General features: G+C 50.8%; 1 protein-coding gene across 5 annotated transcripts in view; it reads right to left on the bottom strand.

Moving 5' to 3' along the window:
* The window catches only part of CEP85 (centrosomal protein 85), a 108,241-nt gene extending 96,913 nt beyond the window's left edge, over nt 1-11,328 (bottom strand). Inside the window, exon 1 of one of the 5 annotated variants that reach the window (XM_077294920.1) lies at nt 11,236-11,328. Coding sequence is in view for 1 of the 5 variants with exons in the window: in XM_077294919.1 (XP_077151034.1) it covers nt 9,962-9,983 (22 nt within the window). In the remaining 4 variants the exon portion in view is untranslated. Of the gene's footprint in view, nt 1-9,961; nt 10,480-11,235 lie in introns of those variants that run through there. The other 4 variants (XM_077294922.1, XM_077294921.1, XM_077294923.1 and 1 more) reach the window with 4 other exon arrangements.
* Nucleotides 11,329-12,523: the final 1,195 nt, after the last annotated feature.

Below are 12,523 nucleotides of genomic sequence, written 5' to 3'. Positions count from 1 at the left end.
GTTTCTTGGCCAGTTGGCAGTCTGCAGCACATGGTTGATTACATGCTGCAGTGCCTGAGAAACGACCGCCGCATCGCCCACATTCTCAACATGTCTGATTATTGGGTGTTCACCCTCCTCAATCCTCGCTACCGGGACAACGTACAAAGCCTCATCACACCGTTGAACCGGGAGCGTAAAATGCGGGAGTACCAAGACACACTGGTGAATTCCATCATCTTCTCCAGTCCAACTGAGAGAAGTGCTGCTAGTGCTTTACAAAGCAGCTCAGTGCATCCAGGCAGTGGAGGAGGCTCTGCACAAAGAGGGAGCAGAAGCAGTGCCTCTGCCCAAGGCAAGACCAGTATGGCCCAACTGTGGCACAGTTTTGTGTGCCCGCCACAAATATCTACACCATCACAGACGGCTCCAGTCAGCAGGAGGCAACGGTTCCGTCAGATGGTGACAGACTACATGTCTTGCCCTCTAGCTGTACTCCCAGACGGCTCTTCCCCTTTCAAGTTTTGGGTCTCAAAGCTGGATACATGGCCAGAGCTAAGCCAGTATGCATTGGAGGTGCTGGCTTGCCCTACGGCTAGTGTATTATCGGAACGCGTCTTTAGTGCTGCAGGTGGTGTACTAACAGACCGTCGCATGCGACTATCCTCCGATAACGTTGACCAGCTTACTTTCCTGAAAATGAACCAGGCCTGGATCTCGCAGGAATTTGCCACTCCTCTTCCTGATTAAATATTTGGGTGACTGTCTACAGTATCCAGGTCTCCTGTTGTGTTCATCTTTCTACCACCTGAACTGTAATTCCTGGGCTCCAACACCGCCATTTGAGGCTCAGAAGTGCCGTCTGCACAGTCAAAACATACGACCCAGTGTTATTGGGTGTCAGTAACGTCAGCTGATCCCCAGCTGTGTAGCCGGCAATGTGTCCTGCGACCGCCACGCTGACACAACAACTGAAATGTAAGGGAACCTGTCCCCCCCCCCCCCCAGGCGTTTGTTACTGAAATAGCCACCTTGTGCAGCAGTAATGCTGCACAAGGAAAAGGTAACTATTTTTGTTTAGCTCCTTGCACACGCAGAACTTAACACTTTTAAAGTGTGTCCACTGATACCGTAAAACCATCCTGGAGGTGGTACTTTCCTTTGTAATGTGACGCAGCACACCCGTCATTCCTACCCCCTTGGCGCCGTGCGCCGCCTCCTCCGCGTTGTTTAATTCTGTCCCGGAGCCAGCGCTGTTATGTTATTCCTTGGCCAGGCACACTTTGCGGTGCCCGTCTTCTGACATCATTTGGTGTCAGGCTGGCTGCGCCTGTGCGGCCGCGCAGGCCTAGATCCCACCTCGCAGTGTCTTCTGATTTAATCACACTGTGGGCCTGGGATCCATGGGCATGCGCAGTGCATATCTTCACCTCAGGCTGTCACTCATCTCCCTCCGCCTTCTTCAGACTGTACGCCGTCAGCTGATCCCTAATAGCATGCCACGGCCGTGACACCGCACAGTCTGAAGAAGCCGGAGGGAGGGGAATGAGGCGAGGATATGCACTGCGCATGGCCACGGATCCCAGGCCCGCGGTGGGATTATATTAGACGACACTGCGAGGCAGGATCTAGGCCAGCGCGGCCGCACAGGTGCAGCCAGCCTGACACCAAATGATGTCAGAAGACGGGCAGCGCTAGGTGTGCCTGGCCAAGGGATAACATAACAGCGCAGGCTCCGGGACAGAATCAAACAACGCTGAGGAGGCGGCGCACGGCGCCAAGGGGATAGGAATGACGGCTGTGCTGCGTCACATTACAAAGGAAAGTCCCACCTCCGGGACGGTTTAACTGTGTGAGGGGACACATTTTATAAGTGTTTAGTTCTGTGTTTGCAAGGAGCATAATGAAAAGAGCCACCTTTTCCTTTGTCATCGTTTGTGATGCAAAAGCTGGCTCTTTCAGCTACAAACACCTTTTGGGGGGGGGGGGGGGGTTAAAGGTTCCCTTTCGACTTGCTCCAATCAGGCTTCGGCCTAAACGGTGTTCCTCTGCTCCTCCTGCTGTCCCTGGGCTCCAACACCGCTAGTTGGTGCCTGGAAGTGCTGGATGCACAGTCAACAGTCGCTCCTCTGTTATTGGGGTTCAGTAACTTCAGCTGCTCCCCTGCTGTGTGTGCTGCAATACCTCCTATCTGATCCTCCTGCTGTCCCTGGGCTCCAACACCGCTAGTTGGTGCCTGGAAGTGCTGGATGCACAGTTAACACTTGCTGCCGTGTTATTGGGGTTCAGTAACGTCAGCTGCTCCCCCGCTGTGTGTGCTGCAATACCTCCTATCTGATCCTCCTGCTGTCCCTGGCCCGGAAGTGCTAGCTGCACAGAGAAAAACACCCGCCAATGTGTCAGTGGGGTTCAGCAACGCCAGCTGTTCCCCTGCTGTGTAGCCGGCAACGTGTCCTGCAAACGCCACGCAGACACAAAGCTGCCGCCAGTGCAGGCTTCGGCCTACACTCTGCTCCCTCTCCTCCTGCTGTCCCTGGGCTCTAACACCGTCAGTTGGTGCCCGGAAGTGCTGGCTGCACAGAGAAAAACACCAGCCAATGTGTCAGTGGGGCTCAGTAACGCCAGCTGTTCCCCTGCTGTGTAGCCGGCATCGTGTCCTGCAAACACCACGCAGACACAAGAACTGAAATTGAAGGGAACCTGTCCCCCCCCCTCAGGCGTTGGCATGTATAACAGCCACCTTGTACTGCAGTAATGCTGCATTTGTACAAGGTGGCTCATTAAGTTACTCTCCTTGCACACGCCGAACGCAACACGTCTAAAACGTGTCCCCAGAGACCATTAAACCGTCCCTGAGGTGTGACTTTCCTTTGTAATGACCTGCTGCAACCCCCTTGGTAGCGCTGCCCGTCTTCTGACATCATTGTTTGGCTGGCTGCGCCTCTGCGGCCGCCCTGACCCACACAACGCCCCTCGGTGTCTTATTTATTTTGACTGCGAGGGTGTGATTGACGGGCATGAGCAGTGCATATCTTCGCCTGTCACTCATCTCCTTCCGCCTTCTTCAGACTGTACGGCTTCATGGCCGTGGAATGCGATAAGGGATCAGCTGACGCCGCACAGTCTGTAGCATGTGTAAGAACACGAGTGAGAGGCGAACATATTTACTGCGCAAGGCCATGAATCCCAGCCCCGCAGTGTGAATTAAGGAAAAGACACTGCAGGGCTGTGATTCATGGTCAACGCGAACCGCACCGGCCAACATGAAATGATGTCAGAAGACGGGCAGCGCTAACAGCGCATGGCCAAGGGATAACAACAGCGCAGACTCCTGTACAGCTAATAACGACGCTCAGGAGGCTGCGCCCAGCACCAAGGTGGGATTTTTGACAGCTGTGCTGCGTCTCATTAAGAAGGAAAGTCACGCCTTCAAGACAGTTTGACTGTATAAGGGGCTAAATGTTATACGTGTTTCATTCAGCGTCTGCAAGATTCAAAACTTAAAGAGCAACCTTTGACTTGTGCAGCATTACAGCTGCACAAGGTGTGGCTCTTCTAGTTTGTAACACCTGATGCGGGGGTTAAAGGTTACCTTTAAAATTGGTTCAATTAGGCTTCGGCCTACACTCTGCTCCCTCTCCTCCTGCTGACCCCGGGCTCTAACACCGCCAGTAGGCGCCCGGAAGTGCTAGCTGCACAGAGCCAAACACCTCGCCAATGTGTCAGTGGGGTTCAGCAACGCCAGCTGTGCCCCTGCTGTGTAGCCGGCAACGTGTCCTGCAAACGCCACGCAGACACAAAGCTGCCGCCAGTGCAAGCTTCGGCCTACACTCTGCTCCCTCTCCTCCTGCTGTCCCTAGGCTCTAACACCGCCAGTTGACGCCCGGAAGTGCTAGCTGCACAGAGAAAAACACCCGCCAATGTGTCAGTGGGGTTCAGCAACGCCAGCTGTTCCCCTGCTGTGTAGCCGGCATCGTGTCCTGCAAATGCCACGCAGACACAACAGACCTCCAAATGCCTCCAGTGCAGGCTTCGGCCTACACTCAGCTCCCCCTGCTGACCCTTTGCTCCAACCCCACTAGTTGGGGCTCTAAGACGACAAGCTTGAATAGGTCCCCATCCTGGTTCCAGTACCGTCAGCTGGTTCCGGGCAGAGCCTTTGGCTTAGGTGCCTCCCTCTGGGTATCCGAGTTCCACCAACGTCAGGTGGTCCTTGGTAGTGCTTTCAGGCACGGGTACCTCCTGCTTAGTAACCGGGTTCCAGTAACGTCAGCTGGTCCTCGGTAGTTCCATTGGCTCTTGGACCTTCGGCTACCCATCCGGGTTCCAGTACCGTCAGCTGGTTCTCGGCAGTGTTTTTGCTCTTGTACCTTCTGCTCCCCATCCTGGTTCCAGTACAGTCAGCTGGTTCCGGGCAGAGCCTTTGGCTTAGGTGTCTCCCTCTGGGTATCCGAGTTCCACCAACGTCAGGTGATCCTTGGTAGTGCTTTCAGGCACGGGTACCTCCTGCTTAGTAACCAGGTTCCAGTAACGTCAGCTGGTCCTTGGTAGTTCCATTGGCTCTTGGACCTTCGGGTAGCCATCCGAGTTCCAGTTCCATCAGCTGTTTCTCTGCATTTTCTCAGCCTTCTTGTACCTTCTGCTACATTTCCAAGTTCAAGACCCTAAAGACGATGCCCTGGAAGACCACCCCTAAGATGACGACGACACCAGAGACGACAACCACTGTGATGACGACGACCCTGGAGACGACGACGACATGGGAGACCGAGAAGCAGAAGAACAAGAGGCTGCAGAACAAAGAGCAGAAGAACATTAAGCATAACACTAAATATCAGAGCAAAAGATATTATCTAAATTATAAGCAGAAGAAGACTAAGCAGTGTATGGGGGCGAGTCCGTTCTTCCTCGTGGTGCCCCTGGATAAAGCCTGATGCTGCAGGCCAAACTGAACGCGGACAAATGTAACTCTTTTGTGACAGGCAGAACGGAAGGTGTAATCTTCAAACTTTTATAGATAACTACGGGAATGCCTGTCACAAATAAGAATATGATGAAGAACTTGAACATGAAGAATAATAGTTAAATAAAAAGAATATGAACAATGTAACAAAAAAAAAATTATAGGTAGAAGATGAAGAAGATGAATAAGGTGAAGAAGAAGTTGATGTCAAAGATGCTGATGACGATGAAGAAGAAAGTGTGGGAGAAGTAAAAAAGAGGGTGAAGGGCGTGGAAGTAGTGAAACATCAATATCTGACAAAATAAAAAAAATCTTAACATAGTCAATATATTTGTAACTCCGAACATCTTAAAAAAAAAAATTAAAATTCCTGCTATTCTATTTGATTGGGCTAAACCTCTATGCCTTTAATGTCTCCGCCACCTCCCCCAAAGCATCCTACATTATTCTTAGTTTTTTCCCTTCATGTAGAATGAACCTACAAGGAAAGAAAGGGTTTATTTTAATTCCGATATTTTCGTCCCATTGACTTGCATTGGTATCGGCGAGATCCGATATTTTGCCGGTATCGGCCGATACTTTCCGATACCGATACTTTCCGATATCGGAAGGTATCGCTCAACACTAGTTATAAGGTCAGATCGCTGATCTGACACTTAGCCGATCTGACACAGTGCATTGCTATTGACATGCAGAGCTCCAGGCTTACCATCGCCTGCTCTGAGCAGGTACTTGGTAAGCCACCTCCCTGTAGGACCCGGATGCAGCCCCGTGGCCATTTTGGATCCGGGGCCTGCAGGGAGGAGACGCGCGGTACAAGGTGAGCACATCGCCTTGTACCAAGCGTCTCAGTGAAGCACGAAGGAAGCCCCCTCCCTGCGTGATGCTTCCCTATGCCGCCGGAACACTGCGATCATGTTTGATCGCAGTGTGCCGGGGGTTAATGTGCCAGGGGCAGTCCGTAACTGCTCCTGGCACATAGTGCCGGATGTCAGCTGTGATAGTCAGCTGACACCCGGCCACGCTTCCCCCGTGAGCGCGACCGATCGCTATGACATACTATCCCGTCCCTGGGAATTAAGTCCCAGGTCACCATGACGGGATAGTACGTCATATGGGATTAAGGGGTTAACCTCCCCCCCCCAAAAAAAAAAATCAGTTACTTATTCAAATAATCAAAATGGACTGCCTGCCTACTTTGATGCCAATTCTCATGGCCAGAACCCATTTGGGAAAAGCTAAAGTGAAATGAATTTCATGCAGGGTGTCACGGTTCATGGGGAGGGTACCTTTATCGTCCCCACCACTCACACCAATTTGTCATGAACCGGGGTTGTTTGGTTGCCCCTGGTTCCTTCTGAAGGGGATTTATCTATATCCCACTTCCAGTTCCGGTTTGGAACATGCAGCTCTCTGGCACCCCCCCCACCCCCCTTTACCCTCAGGTCGGACAGGGTACTGCACCTAGGATAATTAGTTGCCAGAAAGGCTGCCTTACTTTGTACTGGCTAGTGGGCACCCTGCAGCAAGGGCCTCTCTGACCTTTCCCAGCGCCTGCGAACTGCAGTACTTTGCTCTGCCCTCAACAGGGCAGACAAAGTACGCCTGCACCAGAGCCGCAGCGTGAAGACAAGAAGAGGACGTCATCATAAGAAGATGGGAGGTGCTGTACCGGACCTGAGACACCCATCGGAGCGGGACCGCCCTTCGGTGAGTATAATCTAACCTTTTTTCCCTCATCTTTCAGGATACATCGGGGGCTTATGTACAGCATTACAGAATGCTGTACATAAGCCCCTGATGCCGGTGGGCTTAGCTCACCTTCGATTTTGGGGGTGACAGGTTCCCTTTAAAAATGGTATAAGTCTGTAAAAAGAAGGTTTTGTAAATTTCCTTGAAAATAATGAAAACTTGCTGCTACATTATAACCTTAATGAATGTGGCATAACGACATTGGCAGCGGACCACAAAACCATTATGGGCGATGTAAAGGTGGAGTGACATCAGTGGCCCAAAGTAATTTAACCCCTTAAAAACATCAGTTACTTATTCAAATCTGTGAAAATGGGCTGTCTGCCCACTTTGATGCCAGTTCTGGTGCCCAGAACCCATTTGGGCCAGGCTGGAGATAACTGGTTTTGATGCGGGGCGCCCTGTTCTATATGTCTGCAGTGTGAGATCAGTGGCTCAAAGTCATTTAACCCTTTCTTTAACGCTCTTTGGTGCCCACTTTAATGCCCATTTTTGTGCCAGTTTTTGCAGCGGTTTTTAAATGTATTCACATCAGGGCGTCTCCCTGCATTGTATGTTATTGTGATTTTTTAGAGGTTTAACAAAAAAACAAACAAAAGAAAAAATTGCCGAATAAGAAACCAATTCCTGCCTCGTGGAATCATGGGATTTCTTGAAATCATCCACTAAGCTGTAACATCTGGACGCTGAACAAGTACACAGTGTCCAACCGCAGCATGTACCGATAGCTATGCTACTGGTGCACACTACCGGGGTGGCAGAGAGTGCGGGCGCCCCGGTGCTCTGAGGGGGCCCACCCGGAGCTACGCTACTGTAACGGTATCGGTGCGCGCCGATACAGTTACATTCTGCAGCAGAGCAGGGAGAATTGATCTCCCTGCTCTTCCGCCCGACCGCTATGGGGCCCCTGAACAGGCGGAGGGGGCCGATGCCAGCAGTGGGCCCCCCGCTGTCATCAGAAGATCAGCTGTAACGGCATTTAGCCGATACAGCTGATCACATTGATGGGAGAAGGAGCGCTGCGCTTCTTCTCCCATCATCCCCCTGTCAGTGTCGGCGTCTGACGTCGCCGACACTGACAGCGGCGCAATGACGTCACTGTCCAGCGCCCGCTGTCAGGAGAGCAGCGCAGGAAGAAAAGAGGTGAGTATTTAGTTTTGGTTTTTTTTTTATAGGTGCTGCCGCCTTATTACAGGGTCTGCCTATGGGGATCTGCCGCCTTATTACAGGGTCTGCCTATGGGGGGGCTGCCTTATTACAGGGTCTGCCTATGGGGAGTGCAATACACTATATTGTGGACTATTTGGTGCATTATGCTACTGTATATGGAGGCTATCTAGGGGGCTATCATACAGTATGGAGATTACAGTGTGGGGGTCATTATACATTGTTGGAGCCATCAAACAGTTTGGGGGCTACTAAGAAGTCAGTATACTGTGTGGGTGGTACCACACAGAGAGGGCATTATACTGTGTATAAGAGCATCATGCTGTGTATAGGGGAGCCTCGGGGCATTATTAAATGTACAGTGTTACAGGGGAACTCAGGTTACTGTGGCTATCAAACGGGCACACAGGGCAATATCACTTTCTAGGGGGCAAAATATGGGCACTGTTTTCTAGGGCACTTGCACCCAGTATTACTATATTATAAAGGGGTGCTTTAGAATTTAGAGGGCACATAGAATCACACAGCAGGTGCAGTAATAGGGTCACATACGGCAGCAGCAGCTCAGTATTCAGGTATCAGGGGCAGTAATAGGGACACATACAGCAGCAGCGGCTCAGTATTGGGGTATCAGGTGCAGTAATAGGGACACGTACGGCAGCAGCAGCTCAGTATTGGGGTATCAGGGGCAGTAATAAGGACACATACGGCAACAGCGGCTTAGTATTGGGGTATCAGGTTTAGTAATAGGGTCACATAGGGCAGCAGTGGCTCAGTATTGGGGTATCAGGTGCAGTAATAGGGACACATACGGCAGCAGCAGCTCAGTATTGGGGTATCAGGTGCAGTAATAGGGACACATACGGCAGCAGCGGCTCAATATTGGGGTATCAGGGGCAGTAATAGGGACATACGGCAGCAGTGGCTCAGTACTGGCGTATCAGGGGAAGAAATAGGGACGCATACGGCAGCAGAGGCTCAGTATTGGGGTATCAGGTGCGGTAATAGGGACACATACGGCAGCAGCCGCTCAGTATTGCGGTATCAGGTGCAGTAATAGGGTCGCATAAGGCAGCAGCGGCTCAGTATTGGGGTATCAGGTGCAGTAATAGGAACACATAAGGCAGCAGCCGCTCAGTATTGGGGTATCAGGTTTAGTAATAGGGTCACATAGGGCAGCAGTGGCTCAGTATTGGGGTATCAGGTGCAGTAATAGGGACACAGCAGCAGCGGCTCAGTATTGTGGTATCAGGTGCAGTAATAGGGACACATACAGCAGCAGCGGCTCAATATTGGGGTATCAGTAGAATGAGGAGTTTGTGCAGTATGGGAATAGATGGTGATGGGGCTGGAATGTGAGAAGTGAATGTGTTGTATTCTCTGCAGGTGAGTCGTTGCTGGAAGAAGTTGTCATGTCGGAAAAGATAGGAAAAGTGAAAGATTCCATCAGAAAGGACATCAGCAGTAAGTCATTATCTGTAACTGCTGTGATCTCTTAGGCCTCTTTTATACTTGCGTCGGTTCGGGCCCGTTGCTAAGCGTCGGCACGCCATACCGACGTACGTTGTGAAATTTCTGCACAACGTGGGCAGTGGATGCAGTTTTTCAACGCATCCGCTGCCCATTCTAAAGTCCGGGGAGGAGGGGGCAGAGTTCTGGCTGCGCATGCGCGGTAGGAAATGGCGGATCCGACATATGAAAAAATGTTCCCTTGAACGTTTTTTCGTGCCGACGGTCCACCAAAACAAGGCGGATCCAGTGCACGACGGACACGATGTATGGCCATACGTCGCGATCTGTCGGCAATACAAGTCAATGGGGAAAAAAAGCACCCTGCGGGCACATTTGCAGGATGCATTTTTTTCCCAAAACGACGGATTGTGAAAGAGGCCTTATATATTCTGTAGGGCTGGTATCTTCCACTGACCATATGGCGGTAATATCCATATTGGTCTTTATGTAGAGATCATCTGCTGAGGTTCTCCTTTACTCTTAGGGGGCGTCACTGAGTTGTAACCAAGGTTACCTGACTAGGGGCCCACTCAGAAGCTTCACCCCCCCTGAACGAAAATCCTAGCTACACCTCTGGTCTGCACATACCCAAGACGTTGTCCACAGTCATGCAGCCAGGATGGGAGTCCTGCTAGGACCGGAGTGAGTACGGCCCGGGCAGGAGTGTGAAGGAGACAACTGCTGCCGGCGCCCTTACACGAACACTGCTCTCCGGACTCCAGGTTTTCCGTTAGCAGCATACACACACGCCCCCTGGTGGCCGCAGACGGGGCAGTTGTACATCTCCGCTTACTTTATACAATGTAGCTTTCCTGCCACAGTCCATATGGTCGGTGCCAGCAAGGAGCGGCCGCCAGTAATCTGCCCCAACACAAGACCTCCACCAATAGCGTTACCTGCATAGGAGCACCGGAAATAACGAGCGCCGACTACTCCAGCACCGGACACGCCGCCTAAGTAAACTCCGCGGGTGGGCAGGTCCAGGCTTCAAATCCACGCAGCCAGCAGTGTCTAGCCACGCCCATACCCTATGCTCACCAATAGCAGTGGACACTGCGAGCTAGTTGTTGAGCTTGTGAAAGCGTCCTGTATCAGACGGAGACTGTGATTGGCCCGTGGTTAGACAGCACCTTTGATACGCAGCTGTTGTCGGGCGGGGATTAAGCTGGCGCTAAGCAACGCAGCAAAGGCGGGAAGTTGAAAATCTAGTGCTGAAATCGTCTCAGCAGTAGACTCAGACAGCGAGGTGTATGTGGCGAGGAGCTGCTCCTGTCATGTCTTCCCTTCAGCACTCCAGTGTGGAGAGATGTGGAGCCTAGCTGCTCGCAGAATGCACACTAATTCTCACTCCTCGTCACCTCACTAGGAGGTAGACACACACACACACACACACACACACACACACACACACACACACACACACACACACACACACACACACACACACACACACACACACACACTTTCCTCAATATCTGACATGAAATCAGAATAAACCTTACTCGTTTAGGTCAGTTAGAATTACCATAATTATAATTTATTAGTATACAGAATAATGGGCCCCATATAATGCTCCATACAGAATAATGGGCCTCATATCAGCGCGGTTGGTACTCTTCACCTTCCCAGCCTGTGATATCAAGGATTTGTGGGATTAAGGAAGTCCTGACAAATTAATTGTATCTCTGACAATACAGAATCATGAACCCCTGATAATGCTCCATAATAATGTGCCCAATTAACAAAGACAAGGGTAAACTGAAAACTCCACACACACAAAATATACACTCACATATAACAGGGGTATGAACCATGGTGTGTAGGGAGGGGGAAGAAAGCACAACAGAAGGATAGAGAATTACCAAGTGTACAAACCGGACAACAGTCACTAATAAACTCCGTCTCAAAACCAACGTCTCCCACTCCTATGTCTTGCAGCAATTACTAACGCAGACAAGGACTTGGTAATCGAGCCCAGATTTTATAGGGAAAAGGAGTGGCTAACCAAGCACAGCTGAATGCAGGAATTTCCAACATGGCCGATTAACCCCTGCTTCTTCTCAGTGGCTGAGTAGGAGCCACCAGACGCTGCTTCTGGCTCCGCTCCATTGTGGTAACCCCGTGACAGTAACCCCTCTTCTACAAGGGACCTGCGGAACCTCAGGGCCAGGTTTATCCGGGTGTGCAACATGAAAAGCCCGAACCAGTCTGGACATGATGTCCATGAGGACATCAGAAGCTTTTAGCCACATCCTCTCCTCAGGACCGTAGCCCTTCCAATGTACTTCACATATTGAAGCGACCTACGAACAAGATGAGAGTCTAAGAGTATGTGCACACGCTGCAGAATGGTGTGCGGATTTTTCTGCTCTGATTTTGGTAAATCCGCAGGTAAACCGCACTGTGGATTTACAGCGGAATTACCGAGGTTTTTCCATGTTTTTTGTGCGGATTCCGCCTGCGGTTTTACACCTGCGGATTCCTATTAAGGAGCAGGTGTAAACCGCTGCGGAATCCGCACAAAGATTTGACATGCTGCGGAATATAAACCGCTGCGTTTCTGCACGTTTTTTTCCGCAACACATGCTCTGCAGATTTTGTTTTCCATAGGTTTACATGGTACTGTAAACTCATGGAAATTTGCTGCAGATCCGCAGCAAAATCCACAGCATGTGCACATAGCGTAAGACCTTTGCTATCTGGTTCTCCAGATTACCATTGATAATGACAGGAGAAGGTGGTAGAGGCGACACTTCTTGAGAAGTGAACGGTGAAAAACGTAAAGAATTCTAAAGGTAGATGGTAAAGCAAAGTGGAATGCGACTGGACTGACGACAGGTAAGATCTTATAAGGACCGATAAAAATGGGTCCCAGTTTCCAAGACGGAACCTTCAGCTTAAGGTTCCTCGCGGACAACCACACCAAGTCACCCACACTCGGACCCACCAAATGTCTCCGATCAGCCACACTCTTATATTTGGAACCCATCTTTCCAAATTATTAGTCACCCCCTGCCATATGGAAGAAATGGAAGATGAAAACCGTTCTTCCGCTGGTAATCCGGAAAGCCTACAGCTTGCAGTGATCCTGAACCTACTGAACCGCCGCACAACCAGCTCTGCCCTCTCCTAGTGTATCATCACCCATCC

This window comes from Ranitomeya variabilis, chromosome 3 (genome assembly GCF_051348905.1).
Source record: "Ranitomeya variabilis isolate aRanVar5 chromosome 3, aRanVar5.hap1, whole genome shotgun sequence".
Taxonomy (NCBI): domain Eukaryota; kingdom Metazoa; phylum Chordata; class Amphibia; order Anura; family Dendrobatidae; genus Ranitomeya; species Ranitomeya variabilis.
The sequence above is the reverse complement of the archived record's forward strand: the minus strand, read 5'-3'. Positions and strand labels throughout refer to the sequence as shown.